The 15,859-nt window shown below is 39.4% G+C and overlaps 1 protein-coding gene across 1 annotated transcript; it reads right to left on the bottom strand.

Moving 5' to 3' along the window:
* Positions 1-262: 262 nt before the first annotated feature.
* Positions 263-8,303, bottom strand: LOC114438944 (putative helicase mov-10-B.1). Its single transcript, XM_028410596.1, has 23 exons — positions 7,993-8,303; positions 7,816-7,918; positions 6,607-6,788; positions 6,221-6,317; positions 6,004-6,145; positions 5,666-5,918; positions 5,451-5,564; positions 5,077-5,257; positions 4,470-4,612; positions 4,224-4,394; positions 3,948-4,060; positions 3,608-3,804; positions 3,269-3,366; positions 3,036-3,133; positions 2,857-2,955; positions 2,629-2,734; positions 2,417-2,534; positions 1,619-1,810; positions 1,456-1,527; positions 1,244-1,369; positions 1,076-1,164; positions 862-974; positions 263-770 (listed from the first exon to the last, which is right to left on the bottom strand). Exons 1-23 carry the CDS (start codon positions 8,124-8,126, stop codon positions 709-711), a joined length of 3,003 nt encoding a protein of 1,000 aa, XP_028266397.1. The 5' UTR covers positions 8,127-8,303; the 3' UTR covers positions 263-708.
* Positions 8,304-15,859: the final 7,556 nt, after the last annotated feature.

Raw genomic sequence — 15,859 nt, 5'->3', positions numbered from 1 at the left:
CCTTGAACAATAAATCAGCGGAGCACACTAAGCAGCAGGGGTTTCGAGACTACTGCATCTTTTCAGAGAATCGTCGTTCAGTGACCTGCAGGTAAGGCTAACAGTGGTGCTACTTAGAGTTAAACCTCTTAGCTCTGCTGGCTGGGGACTGCTGCAAAGTAGGTTTTTGGTTGGATATTCAATCCAGGTCCAGCTGTGTCTCACTGAGGGACGTGATGAAGGTACTCAGGATTTTTAAACTACAGTGATAACCAAAACCATGTTTACTTCAGAAAAATATTTTTAATTTGGAAAATGCAGTTGATTAAAGGACAGTGATTCCAAATGACACTGTATGTTTTATATATTGACAGACCATTATTAAATGTAAAAACATTTATGACTGAATAAAAACTACTACCACAATCAAACTATTATGATTAGTCAAATTGACTAAGTTATACTTGACAATTCAAGTCATTGTCACAGTGTGATAGACAATTTCAAGTGCACAACAGTGTTACTGAAGCACACTGAGGTAGCTGTAGACAAACTACTCTAAATGTGAATCAGCTTCTTCTTTGGTATAGTTTCTATATGTGACATCAAAAATGTCATTCGATATGTTTTTTTTTTCTGAATTATGGCTGTGCCCCAATAATAAACCAAAGTAAAACTACACTGAATCCATCCCAGTGTTAATGATGGGAGTCCAGTCTCTCCTTCAGCTCAAATGTCATTCCTCCACTCTGGATCCAGCTGTTGCTGCACGACACTCTCTGCAGTCTCCACTGGTGGGAAATGATAAATAACTAGAACCTTTTTTCTTTTCAGATGTTAACAATAGTGAGATAGTAATGAATATAAATGTATGTTTGTGACCTTGAGTTTCAATTTTGATGCTGAGAGCAGCTAGTCTTTCGACCACATCATCATCTTCCTCTGCACGCTCGTAGCCAGTGTAGCCCTTTTCTTCTCTGCAGTACTGGATGAAGCTGCAGATAAGCAGACACAGAGACAGTTAGGGCACAGTTAATATAAACGCTCTACTAAATTTAAATTGGTCTTAATTTAAAGGTAACAATGTAATGCGTACCGAGCCCAGGTAGGATCAGTCTGCAACACTAAAGGGTTTCCCACCACAATCAGCAGAGCTTTGGCACGAGTCACAGCAACATTAAATCTCTGGACAGGAAAGGAATGTCAGAATAACATGTAAATATACACAGTCTGTACATGCACATGTTGTTGTCATGCTGTTTACCTTCTCATTTTTGACAAAGCCCAGGCTGAATTTTCTGTCAATCTCTGTGTAGTTGTGGCTGCTCCGAACTGTAGACACAAGGATCACTTTCCTCTCCTGGCCTTGGAACTCCTCCACTGAACCAACCTGATGCACATACACATATACTATATACAGAAACCACATAGTCTACACTGAATTTTATATTGTTTCAGTGTAAAATGTATTGTTACCTTAAGATCATTTATGGTATTCACTCTGAGCTCTGCCCCAACTTTTTCCAAGGCTTTACGGATTTTCTGCACCTATAAAACACAGCTGCAGTTTTTATCCTGGATCAAAAACAAATGCAACATCAATAGTTTGAATTGGATTGTAGATGGAAAATAATTCAACCTGCTTCCTGTAGGGGGCGATGATGCCTATATCTTCGGGTTTGAGGGTAGCCAGGCCCTTCTTGCCCTGTGTTTCCAGCAGCTTCTTCACATAGAACATCAGCAGCTCCACTTCTGCCACATTGAAGAATGATGGACTGCTGGCCTCACGCATGTCAACCCCGATCACCCCATGGAAGATCAATGGAAAGCCCTGAAAGGTATGCAAGAAAGGTGTAAAATGAAAAGGAAAAATGACCTGGCACACAGATTAAAAAATGCACAATGTTATTTGCAGTTTAATCCTGATTGATCCGGGTATGGCCAACCACCATATATGATGATTCAATCAAGACACTGCTGTTGCGGTTTTGTTAAAGTATTTGCATTATTTGCATGGCTTTTTGATATACTAAACAATTTATCTGGCTAACTCGTGTAATTTAGTTTTTTAGTTTTGTTACTGATTTTTAAATACAGTTATTTCAATGCTTTTTGTGCATAGTCCCATCCTTGTACATACGGGCCTAGCAACAGAGACAGTTTATGGTGGGTGGGTGGTTTCTCAGACTTTCTGAGTTTCTTAGAAAGGTCACTCAGTTATATATTTAAAGGAATTCATAGCTTTAGTTGACATCAATTATCATCAACAGTTGGACCAACAAAGATGTTCTGATAAAATATACTCTGTACTGCATTTAATGTAACTTGATACCTCTGGCACAAGAATTTCTTTCGGGATTAATAAAGTTTTATCTTATCTTATCTTATCTTATCTTAGAACTGTGCAGTAAGCGTTTCCTAAATGGGGGATCATTACCTTCTTTGGGAGACATTCCCATCTGCAGTAGGAGTTGCGAGTCATTTCATTAGCCCAGACCTGCAGCTCTCCATCATAGAAGAGCTCATTTGGAATCTTCAGAATGGCCGGGTGGGACCTGAGGGACAAAAAGTAATGGAAAAAGTAACTACTAAATGGTGCAATCTGGGGAATGAAGCACCAAGTGTTCAAAACCTTTTTTTCTTCCTCACCTGTAGTTGCGCAGCAGTTTGGTGACATAGCGGCTGTTGAACGTCCCCTCCTCATCCTTCTGGTACACAGAAAAATCATTCATCAAGCGCTCCAAGAGGGACACTCCTGCAAAAAGCACAGCTAATCAACTTACTATACACATTTTTTTAAATTATAACCCTGTCTAATACATACTGTATAATGGTATGCACAAGGCAGCATGAGTTTAAGAGGGCTTCTGTACTCACCCATGCCATATTTTATTGCAAAGGGAGATCTGAGAATGGGTCCTAGCTGCTTGGGGTCTCCAGCCAGAACAACTTGACCAGACACAGCATTGAGCAGCCCTTTGTACCACAGAACGAGGAAATCAGTCTTAAAAATACCTCAATCACTGTTAACAGAAGATGCTGTTTGTTTTTGTTACCTGCCAGAGGGATTAGGCACTCGGTCTCCACAGCGTGTCCAGCCTCGTCCACAAACACATGAGTAAAGTGTCCTACAGGAATGCCTCCTGTGATCAGCCTGCAGACACCAAACAGTACACAGGTAGGGTCAGTCATTTCACAGTATAAGCCGTTAGTATTATGGATGCCCACGAACAGGATGCAAATCATGTGTGATGCAAGTGAGCAAAGTGCAGTGTGAGTCATTCTCTACCTGCCAGCAGTTAATAGGGTGGTGACAATGATCCTGTACTCCATCAGTTTCTCTTTAGCAGGATAGATGTAACACTCACCTACCAGGTTAGAGCATTCCTGTAAAGTGCCAAAGTGTTAATCAAAACAAACAATATTACGGTTAGAGAAGCTGAGATTATGAACAATATCAAACATGTGAAGCACCAAGAAGCAAAGCAGCAAAAAAGTGGGCGAGTGCTTCTGATACACTTTGTCTTCACACACTGTAATACACTAGACTGTAGCTACTTCAGCCAATTTGTCATTTAATGTCAGTGTGAGTGAACTAAGTCACAAGTATTAGGTGTCCCACACTGACCTTTATTTTGTCAGAGACTAATTTTGGGTCCCTGCTGGTGGCATACATGCGGTACACATGACGCATATCCACATGTTTCACAATCTTCTCACAGAGCAGGTCTGCAGCGCTGTTAGAGGGTGCACAGGCCAGAATGTGGCAGAAGGGCTGCATCTGCTCCACCTGCTTGATGGCCTCCACCATTGTCACAGTTTTTCCTTAACAGAGAAACATCAGAGAATAAGTCTTGTGCATTGAATGTTAGGTGGGTGAGCAGTCGGTAGGGTAATGGCTAAAAGTGATTAAACAGTACAGTGCTAAAGAAGATGAAAGGTGTAGCACAATTCCAGACTTACAGTACCTGTTCCAGGTGGACCAAACACCAAGTAGGGAGCAGGTTTGGATGAGCCAGTTACAATGTTTTGTACTGCTCGAAACTGCTCTGGATTATTCTCCAACTTGGAGTCAAACAGTCTGTCAGTTAAAAAAAAAGAAGAAAGAGGTGGAGTAAGTTGACACTGTCCTAATACCTGTAAACTGTATCTTTGGAAAACCGTCTTTCTTTTTCATTAGTCAGGTCATATGTAGAGAAGGAACCCTACTGTACAAGCAGAAAGATGCATCTAATGTGCCTAACCTGAGTTTGGGAAGCTCCAGTTGCTGGAAATTGGAGGGGGGTGCGGCAGGAAACAGGACATTTTCCAGATTGTGTGTAGCTGCAAACTCTGCTGCTCTGTGCTGCAGACGCAGTGTCAGGCGGTTGATAGTAAACTCAACATTAAACTTCATGCCCTCAATAAAGGGAAACCTGCAAAGAAATGAAGACAAACAGTTTTGTGTTCTCATCCAACATAAAAAAATATATAGTATATTTCAGACTTACTGTGAACTGAAGCCCAGTTTAACATGATCCAGCAGCACACTGTGGACGTAGCCGCGGTACTTCACCGATTTATCTTTTTGGGGATACACCAGTATCTCATCTCCTCGTAGCACAGATGGTCGGTTCTCAGACACACCAGGTAGCTGACAGGTCAGCAAGAATTAAAAAAAGAAATTATTTTTAGTTTTGTGAATATGCAAGGCTTACAGTGACCATCATTGGTCATCTTCATCTTAGGTGTTATTTTTTCAAGATTTTGTATATTTGTCTCCAGGATCATCTGCAGTTAGAGAGCTGCATAATAATGCTGTAGCATAAATACATTACTCTGACAACGTACAAGGCTGTATGAATGTGTCTGGGTTAGGCATTGTTAGTGAGATGACATTGCCACCATGAGACCAAACCAGAATTCTGCTTCAGCATATTGTTCTCTTCTCATCTTTTGCTTGTTCACAAACTTAGAACAAAGCCACTGAAATGCTATCTTAGAACACCCATTTAAAGACCTGTCACCATCAGACAAACAAAGGTGTTGTAAAAAAAAAAAAAACATTAAAATATTAAATGAGAGCTGGATGGGTGGATGAGGGTGTGCTGTGTTCACCTCCAAAATGTGAAGTTTCTTGTTAGATTTGTCTTTGGTCATGACAGCGTTGTCTCTTTCACTGTTGGGGATGTTGTATCTCCTGATGTCCACCTCCATCTGAAGCTCCTCCAAATACAACAGCAACTGGAACTTCTCTGTGTAGTTCTCCCAGCTCAGGGGACTCTCCAGTATGGTCTTTCTAAACAGACATGTGAGAAGTGTATGGCAGTGTGTGCTGCGTGTTGTAGCATGGACAATACATACACTTAATTGTTGTGTTTCTGCTGCTTTCTTCCACTTACTGGGCACTGGCTAATGGTGATATATAGGGCACATTTACATTAGTTGCTACTTAAGTGTGAAACTTCGACTGGAAAATGAAGTGACTTTACCTTCGGTCAGAGTAGTGAGGACACTGCTTCAGTAGATTGATGAACTGGTTCATTTGTGATGGTATTAGGTACTTTTTTAGGATAACTTCATAATTTAGGCTCATCATGAACTGCCTGTTAAGAAAAGTGAAATGGAAAATGTTGTGTAGACAATGTAAAGCAAAATGTACTGTATGTCATACACATTTAGGAGCGTGTGGATTCATTGGTAGTACCCGTCAGGTTTCTGTCCATCTACAATTGTGTAAGCAGTGTCAGCAGCACAGACAGGGATGGAGGTAGGCTTGTAGGGGGCTACAGGCGCCAGCTCTAACCCTAAAGACGTTATGCACTGAGCCTCAATAAAGCGCACAATGTAGAACTCGTTGGAGGGGGCCTGCAGATCTGGTTTGAATTCAAAGGCCAGAGTAGCTGCATAAAAACCAACGAAGTCACACCGGAAGTGAACCTTGATTTGATAGCTGTCACCTGAGAGAACCAAACATAACATTCATGTTAAGTTATGTAATCATATGATTTATGGTGCCCATAGGTAGAGTGTTACACACATTACCTGGTCCTATTGTGAGAGGGTTCTGTTTGGTCACTTTGTAATCATCCAGCAGGGCTAAGTACTTGATCCAGTGCAGCGGTGTGTAGTAAGTGAAATGTACTGGTTCTTTGCCAGTGTTTTTCACTGTCAGAGTTATCTTATACTGTTTGGAAAAAAATATACTTATGCACCAACATGGATATCAGCAGAGACATTTTGTATTACAGAGCATAAATACCTCATATGTGTTTTCCACACACAAGCCAAGTTTTCCATTCTCAAATGGCTGGTCGGAGGTGATGCAGATACCCTGTTTATCAGAGATGAACTGAACTCTGTAGGTGCAAAATGTTGTACTGTTATTAGAGGCAGCTGTACCTGTACAACTTCAAAGGAGGAGCAAAAATGAAAGTATATTCATGTGTTGAAGGCAGCAGAAACAGACAACTGTTCTGAGGATAAGCATTATGACAATACCGCAGTCAGACTGCTGTAGCCATGCTCTTTTTTTACATTTGTTTGAGTTACCTAAAATGTTACGTGAGACCTGTTGGAAACATCTTGCCATAAACATTAAAAACAGAACTCAAACAAACATGCTTTCATAAAACTAATCCACAGTACCTGTCTGTCTTGAGTTTGTTCATTAGTTGACTGGCCAGTTTCCTTCGGGCTCTCACTCCCATGTCTGCCTCACTTGCAGAGACTAAGACTTGTTCAGTGCTTGGACTGGCTTCTCCATTCTGGACAGGCTGTGGGTGGCGGCTCCTCTGTGTTTGCCACTGGTCCACATAAAGAGCTTTGACCTGTGCAGATTGTTAGTTTATGACAGTTTTAGCCCAGTTTTAATTGATGGTTCCACAAATATTGTATGCAAATAGATTATTATTTACTAATTCCTCCTTTAACATATTCACATATTCCACATTTTTTGCGTCTAAAGCATTGGTACTTGAGCCAAATGTTTGCCTTTTAATATTGATTATTGCTTTTGTTTATTGTTAATAGCCACTAATGGCAGATCTTAAAAACTAAATTCCTGAAGGCAAACCTTATGCCACTAAGCATTTCCTCCCATGTATGATGCAACAGCAGAAATATCTCACGTAATTAAAAAAAAGAAATCTTTCCAAGATTAATTATCATGTTTTACTAGCCTCTTTTACAGAAGTCCAAATTCCAGTCAGAAAAGTCCACATTAAACATGTCCTTCTCTGACTGTGGGTGTATTGACCATGTCAAATATTAAGTTCACTACTTAACATAATTGCTGGAGAAATAGTTTAGTTTAATGATGGCTACGACATAAATAAAGATCTTTTTTTCTGGAGTCATGAAAAATACTAACATTAATGAATAGGGTGTACATTTTTATTTATCTTATACGTGTCTGATAAATCTATAAATAATAAAACATATATATATATATTGTAGTCCTTTGATCCAGATTTGAGGCAGATATTTTTCACACACCAGAACAATTCCTGTGTGTCATTATTAGATCAGGGGTGTGAAAAAATCCCTGGGAGGAGAATAACAACTAGTGATGAACCTTAGTGGCCTGTGTGATGGATACAGTGACTCAAAGCACCTAAACTCACACTTTGTATTTGACATTTCTAAATAGATAAATACATGTTAAATCCATCCTACGGTTAATGCTGTTATGTAAGATAGGTATTTCTGTTAAACTTAACTCGTGCTAGATGATTATGGAAAATACAAAAAATATAAAGTACATCCATTTTCCTCTGCCTATCCGGGGTCGCGGGGGCAGCAGCCTAAGCCGCGAAGCTAAGACCCAAATGTTCACTTTGTCAGTGCAGCGCTTACCGTGGAGTTGAAGCTTATGTTGTCTCTGCGTCTTGTTATTTTATTGAACGTTTTCAGGGCATAGAGCACCGAGCCAAAGTTCGGATCTTTGGAACCCACATTCCTAAAATAAATCGCATAAATATAAGCTTTTGATATTTATAAATGACATCTAATAGTATGCGATAGAGAACTCACCTGCTCCTGAACTCGTTGTTGTAAATGTCTCGTAGTTGAATTCTGTCTCTGATGGATGTTCGATCTGTTTCCTTTAAAAACTCGAAGAAGTCCAGCCCAATCTGGCATCGTGAAGACATTGACATATTCACCATGATCAATAGTAAATGTGATCAAAGTTATCAAAAAAGAAAAAAAAGATCGAGTTGGGATAGCACTCTCATCAACACACAGCTGGTGCGTCTTGCAGGAAATCCCGGAGAAGTCTGATCGCTTTCCATTCCTGTACAGTCAGCATGGGCGGTGTCTCACTGATATTCGATTAAACGGAGCTGAGGCGGTCAAGGGCGGAGATTAAAAGCAGGCGCACCCAGGCAGTCCGTCAGGCCGGAGAAACGAAACTTAACGTGTTAGAGACTCTAATTATAAAACAACAGGAAGAAACTATAAACGCATTAGATCAGAGCAGTCATAGAGCAGGTGACCGGGATGAGTCAGGCGAATAAACACTATTAGATTACCGGTCTATGATATACTCGTTTTACCAAGTGGACCACACAGTAAAGCAAATAGACCGCTAAATAAGTAAATAAATAAGATAATAGAGTTATGCGTGTCTGTGCCAGGTGCTGGACTGTGGTGATGCTCGCGGCTTTATCTGCTTTTTGAAAAAGACTGCAAAATAAAATAATATTATATTCTTACAGATTATAGATTTAGACCCTGACACCATACATCTATGATCAATCTCACAGTAATCTTGGTGTTTTTTAGTTGCAAGTGAAAAGAAAGGAATGAAAGGAATGGTTCTGGAAGAAAAAACAGCACACACCAGACCTTCAACATTTATGGTTTTATAGGAGGCCTGCTTAATCTCCAAAAAGAGGTTATTTGGTCAGCAGGGACTGACAGTTGTTGAAATTGTTCATTTTAGATTGGGCTGATCATGATGATGAGGTTTAACTATATTCCATTCATTCTTCTCTCAGATTTTATTGCTTGCTCTCTCCCATCTGCACACTAAAGCCTTGTGATAAGTGGCTCTGGCTTTCTGGAGTCATTAAACGAATACCTTCTTGGTTTGGTAGTCTGCTTCAAAAGGATAATTTATGGCAGAAAGGCGGTAAAAGTGTTGGCCTGTAGAGGGTATGGGGAATATCTTCTATGTAGCTGACTTTAGCCAACTTTGTCTCTAACAGCCTTTATGGCAGAGATACAGAGGTGCCAGTCAGGGAAACTAGTTTTATTCTGTTTGATATTTTTCTTTCTGGAACTTGAAGAACTGGTGGGAAAAACTTTTTTCCCAGAAGGTCACAGGCTGTCCCTCAGTGTCTGCTTGCCTTGTGCATTAGTGCTGCTGGTCTGCGCTGATATGCAGTGGCATACCATTGATAATAAACTGAAACACATGCTCTCCTTTAAATGCTCAATTAGCCTGCATTCAAGTTCAGTCATACCTGTTCTTGTACTGCACTTATTTATTTATATTAATGTTAAACTGTATTTACACTTTGGAGCAGCCTGTGGTACGCAAAGCTGGTGTTGCAGGCGTGTATTATAACATGTCCCAGAAGATTCCCTTTTAAGTCTTCTTCATCCTCAACAAAACACTCTTTTTGTAGTTTTGCTTACGCATTTGCAATCTGATGAAAAATATAGTTTTAGCCATTGTTAGATTTTATGTCTTATGTTGTGTATATAATACAAAGCAAAAGGCCTCTGGTTAGAGGAAACTGCTGTCTGTCACATTGCTCCAGTTAGTACAGAGAGTTTATTTGGTTATCAATTGTTGAGGACCCCCTAGAATTCTTCTGGTCTCCTCCCTGAATTCTTTTGATGAAGTGGATAATTTCTGGTCACAAGATTAAAATTTATTATAAAACAACTCACTATGGTATTCACACTTTGATATAGGGCCAGAGGCGGTCCTACTACCCGCACACACACATGTGGTTACCCCAAGGTCAGATAGATTTCTCCCACCCAGTTCCGTACCAGACAGAGGTATCCCCACTGTTGTTTACTGCCTAATAAGGTGGAAATGTCAATTTTTTGAGTCTCATAGGTTGTTGGCCAGGTCTAGGGGTAAGTGGAAAGAGGAGGACAGGGTAAGATAATGTCAGGGGGTGGGGGCCTCCCTTTTGTCGGTCACAGACCTGAGCTGCAGAGCATGGTTATATGATACATTAATACGTTAATAAAACGTACACATCTTTATACTTTCACCATACTTGACTCACTTTGATTTCTACAATACTTTATAAAACATAAACATAGAAATATAAGCACTTCTAGTTATTAAAACACATACTACATTATAAAGTTGCCTGTTTTTTAACCATTCACAGTGAAGTTTAACTTAAATTCAGGGTTAAGGTCTGAGCTTGGCTTTATTTAACTCACACTGGTAAAATCATCTAGTACCCTTTCACAGTGTGCACAGTGTGCACAGCATTGGCACAGCATTATAATATACTGAAGAGCTCTTTAGATAACAGACAGGAAACACTTGATACTAGACTAGATATATGTTACTTTGTAAACAGGAATTAAAAAGTAGATTTTGCAAAAATTAGAAACCTTATCATTTTATACATTAAATTATACATTTATTAACAGCAACATCTGTTGCACATTTTTATTATCAAATGACTGGTTTGTGTGGTATGAAATGACACCTAGTAGGAGCTTTGTGAGGCATTTGCCAGAAACTTGTCTTGAATAGAAAATGGCTCATACTGTACTTAAATACACATGGCATGCTTCACTATGACTAACCAGTGACTATTATCATCCTGTTTCTAACTACAGCTTAAAGAATTAGTGTCTTACTCTCTGAATTATTCAGTCTCACCCTTTTTGGCATATCTGATATATGATGCATTTGGTTAAGTCTTCGTTTTGGTTTCACAATTGTTTTATACAAAGTTAAATGTGCATCCAGCCATGCTGTTTGGTGTGTATGTTATGAAATAATGAAGAAATTGGAAACATTTGGAAACAGTGTTGTTTATGTGGTAAGAGGAAGCTTTGTAGGTGTGTTAGCAATAGAATCATCACAACCTATTGTTGCAGTCTGCAAACTGGCAAATGCATATCTTCACACCCACAAATTAAATCCTCCTTCCTCCAGTCACCATCAGGCTCAGCTCTTTGGAAATGGTGGGAAAAATCTGCCCTAGATAGGAAGGCCATACAAGGTCATCCCAGTATTAAAGCACATTGATGGTATCTGTTAAAGAAGATAACATGATTGAAAACAAGGATTGTTTAATGTCTTTAATAAAGTGGAGTAACAGACTCTACAGCATTGCAGCTGCAAGGCTTTGATTACACTGACTTCCTTCCTGCTTTGGGTGTCAAGAATGTTCAGGGTCAGTTGCAGAGATGCAGCCTACAAAGGAAGAAGTGGTAACAGCAGTCAGCACAGAAAAAAAGCAGCAGACTGAAAGTTGAGGTGGGGCCATTACACACAAACCTTAATCACATCAGTGGCTGGTGAGGTTTCACTGCCTTGCAGTATTAGTGCAGTTGAGTCACAGGTAGGTCTTGTTCCAAGCTGCATGTATAGCTCTAAAAAGTTTTCTCAAACCAGATTCAAAAATATAGCTGTTTAATAATTCATTACTAGCATTAATAATACTATATAGTATATATGCAGGTCTGAATATTGAAATTGCATCAATATTGTGTGCATGTGTGTATTTTTCTCACATCAGAATCAGAATCAGAATCATGTTTATTGCCATGTAAGTGAAGGGGGTTCACATTACTAGGAATTTGCCTTAGTGATTGGTGCATACAAAGAACATATAACAATTAACATGCAATAAGATAAAAACTAAAACTAAAATAAAGTAAATAAACTAAAGTAAGGCTAAATTTACATGACAGACATGGCGTAACAGACATACAATGAACAGAACATAAAATACTGTGCAGATGAAATGGTAAACATAGACCCTTATATGATCGAATGGAACATATAAGGGTCTATGTTTACCATTTCATCTGCACAGTATTTTATGTTCTGTTCATTGTATGTCTGTTACGCCATGTCTTCTTTCAGTGTTTCAGTGTTAGAAATTACATTATGAGTGAAATGTCTGAGACCACTCAGGATATAAAGTTAGAGGAATCTGTTGAGTAGAGACACTACAGATGGTGGAAACTATGTATATAACCAAGATCCAATACCACGGTTTAATGCAAATTGAAATTGTGGCTGAATGATCCACATATGCGTGGATGGGTGTAAACGGTAATTCCAGTTATTCCAGTTATTCCAGTTCCAGTTATCAGAGTTCACTTTCACAGTAACCACACTAGCTTTTGGAAAGTACTTGTTTATTCAGGTAACTTTACAACAATTTTCACAGTTCAGCTTTTATTTTATTCACATATTTCACAGCATACATTTCACTATATGACATTTATTAGACATGATGAAGGTTGTGTAAAAAGCTTTACCATGTATCTTTACATGGTATTATTGTTACTACTTCTGTACTTTGATTTTAGAAAATGCAAATGTTTTATCCCATGAGGCACAGACACAGTAAATTTACTACATTTTAGTTTACATTTACTAAAATATCTGAATACATCTTCCACTGCTGGATCAAAATACAGGAAGTGTTTTTCAAAAGTGTATATGCAGTCATGGCTAAAAATGTCTAAATATATGTAACAAAAGCATAAAATATGGAATCAGTTGTTTTGGTCTAACTTTCTGTTGAGTATAAATTCACCCTACAAAGCCATGCGAGTGTAATATGTTGTTGAATGTCTTGAAACTGTCACGCAAATGAGAAGGCCAGTCACAGCAGGAACCATTGGAAGGGAAACAGCTGCTTGTGTATAAAAGATATAAAAGGTCTGTGTGACTCATGTTGTATTCAGACTTTGACCACTAGAGGGAAACGTAGACTAATTGTTGCTTCGTCTGTCTTTAATTGTAATTTAAAGTATGAAATATGCTTTGATGTGATATCTTATAATTGTGTTATAGGCAGCAGTACAATCAATAACACACAATAATGGCAAATTAAAAAAAGATTAGATCTGTGCTATAAACTGTATCCAATTATTCTGGAGATTTAGAAGTGCTTTTGTGTGTGTAGAATAGAATAGAATAGATTATACTTGTGTGTCTGTCTGTCTGTCTTCCTCTGTCTGAGCGTTAGAGGTCTCTACTATTGCCTCTGAAGAAAGTCTGCAAGTGGCCAGATGAGGATTAAAAGGACAGGGGGTTGAGTTTGTTTGACAAAAAAACTTCAGAACAACCAGAGGTGTTTGTTTATTCTGATGTGTGTTTGTGCTGTGCATGCATCTGTTAAGTGTTCTGTCAGCCTCCTATCTGTCTGTGTTTGCAGCTAAAATCTGTCAGACTGTGTGATGACTCAGTCGACCAGATTGTTTCGCAGTCATAGTGACTCACCATCTTGCTGTCCTGGCAGCCATGACCCGGCAAGCGCATGACACCCTAAGCTTACATGTAAGTGTGTGTGTGAGAGTAAAAGTAAGACAGTGCGCCTGACAGCAATGTACACGTGTAAATGTTTATCAAACAACACGTCGATGTATTGTGTGCAGGCGTGTCAATGACCCAGAGACAGCAGGGCCCAGAAATGACTTAAATGACCACAGCTGCATTACCATGGTAACAGGGTATTTTAATAGAGGAACATTATGGGCTAGAGCACAGGGTAATGACCACTTTGGCTGTCGGAATGCCTTGATCTTATCACCATAGCAAGAGGGGATGCTCCCACTTTCTGATGGTCTAATAGCCCCCCACACTAATAGACAGCCTTGGCCACTGAGGTCACCCGGAAACACAGACCTTCCAACACACACGCAAAGCTTTGCTCCAGAAGCTCACCTTAACAGTTTCTGCTTTTCTTGTCTTACCTATAATTAAACGGTGTCTTTGACCATATTCTGCATGTTGCCAGTATACTGTGAGGGAAATAATCAAAGGGTATTTCTTCTAAAAGTAAGAGGAAGAATGAAGGGAATGGGTGAGGAGAGAGAAGAAGACTGATAAGAGCTTGTTGAAAACATGTTTGCAGAAGAATGGCCTGTCACTGTATTGGCACCATCACACACTCTCATACAGGCATACCCTCCCAAATCTCACAAAGCACGACACAGTGTATACACGGACAAATCCTATAAGACCATTTGAATACCACAACAGTCTTCTTCTAATCTATTTGTTTGAAATTTGTGATGAATCTGCAATTTTCAGCAGACCCAGCGCAGGCCTTATCCACACCTATTTGTCCATGTTAAGGGTTGAGTTATTTCTCAACACAATTGGTTAGCTGCCAGTGGTGGAGTGTGTGTATGTTTGTGTGTGTGTGTGTGAATGTTGCTCTTTATCTTACTCAATGAGTGAGTGGAGGTTGGTTGTAAGGCAATCTGTCCCTCTCAGACACCTAATCCGTCTTTGTCACTGTTTGTACAGCCTGTGCACGTACATGTACCGTACACGTACACATACACATCTCACACTGATGAGCTCCCCTCACACAATGAAATGACCACCTCTGTGTTACCTGTGATATAAGTCATACTGTGTGCATGCTTCTACTCAGACCAGAAAAATAACTTAAACAAGTAGAGTTGTACAAGTTTTATTTCAGACCCACTGTTTTTGTACTGAAGTATCCTGTTGAGTTTACTGAAGTGGACTTATCTCCTACCATCCCCTCTCACATCTCACTCGTTGCCAGATCCAGACAGCACTGAGCGCCACACTCATCCTGCCCTACTCACTGCAGAGAGGCCTCTCTCTTCTCAGTCCCACACTCAGACCACCTCAGGCAAACATCATTCTTACAGTCAGCTGCTTGATTCTGAAGGTAATTATCCTCTCTGTGTGAGGACTAGACTCTGAAGGGTCATTGGCATGATGTTAGAAATGTCGCTAAAGATCCTAGTTATTCTAAGTTGACAAACATGATGAGGAAGAGGCCTATATATATTATATTTAGCATTTACATTTAATACAGTTAAGGCAACACATTATTTTGTTATATAGTGATTAAGCTGGAAATTGCTGCAGTGATCTTACCACAGTCACAGCTGCTTGTCTGAAATATAAGGCCTTTACTTATTCTCATTTGTATGTTAGTAGTGTTTTACGTTGATGCTAGTGACTGATTTGTACACTCTGTTTTTAATTGTGCAGTATATTTACCATTGGCAAAAGCACTATAACACTTTTAGGCTTGTGTCATATCATTCACTCTATACATGGTTAATGTTCCTTTGTGTATTGCTGCATGTAGTTTTGTCAAGCATTGTGTATTTTTCTGCAAGTGTGTTTATTGATCTGATGATTGATTGATACCAGGAGAGTGAAACGTTTTACCCAGCTGTATGACACTTTCTCACTCTCCCTTTCTCAGTCTAAACTTAGCATGCCTCAGCTGGCTGTCCACATGCTGGGTGAATATACTGTCAGACCCCTCAATACCTCTCCAAAACACAACCTCTCACTTTTCAAGATTACCTTCCCTTTTAAGCGTGCATCATGTTCCTCGTATGGTTGTTGTTGTTGTATTTGGTTTGGACCTCTGTGCAGTAAACAGCTGTTGGTGTGTGCTTTAGTGTCTGATAAACACATTAGACTGTTGTTTATTCTCCTCCAAACTATCCCAGTTCAAACACTTGATAGATATAGAGCTCTGAGCCAATAATGAAAATGTGAGCATCATTATAGTACCACGTGAGCAGACACAGTGTGGACAAAATCATGCAACACAACCATATTTAACACTCTTTACTTTTATACTGACACATTTATCTTTAAAAGAGGTTAAACAGTCTTTGAAAAGGTTGATTTAGTATTTGTGTGTGTTGGAATAGCTGGGTATCG

The sequence above is a fragment of the Parambassis ranga genome, chromosome 7 (assembly GCF_900634625.1).
Source record: "Parambassis ranga chromosome 7, fParRan2.1, whole genome shotgun sequence".
NCBI classification, from domain to species: Eukaryota; Metazoa; Chordata; class Actinopteri; family Ambassidae; genus Parambassis; species Parambassis ranga.
Note: the sequence above shows the minus strand (reverse complement) of the source record. Positions and strands in the feature narration are given on the sequence as shown.

What these genes read in the sequence shown, in the direction of transcription:
- LOC114438944 (XM_028410596.1), bottom strand. Translation starts at nt 8,126, where the DNA reads ATGGTGAATATGTCAATGTCTTCACGATGCCAGATTGGGCTGGACTTC. An exon ending in AGAAACTTCACATTTTGGAG is followed by an intron (nt 4,613 to 5,076) that starts GTGAACACAGCA and finishes CTGACCTGTCAG; the next exon opens with CTACCTGGTGTGTCTGAGAA. An exon ending in GTTTGGTCCACCTGGAACAG is followed by an intron (nt 3,805 to 3,947) that starts GTACTGTAAGTC and finishes TTCTCTGTTAAG; the next exon opens with GAAAAACTGTGACAATGGTG.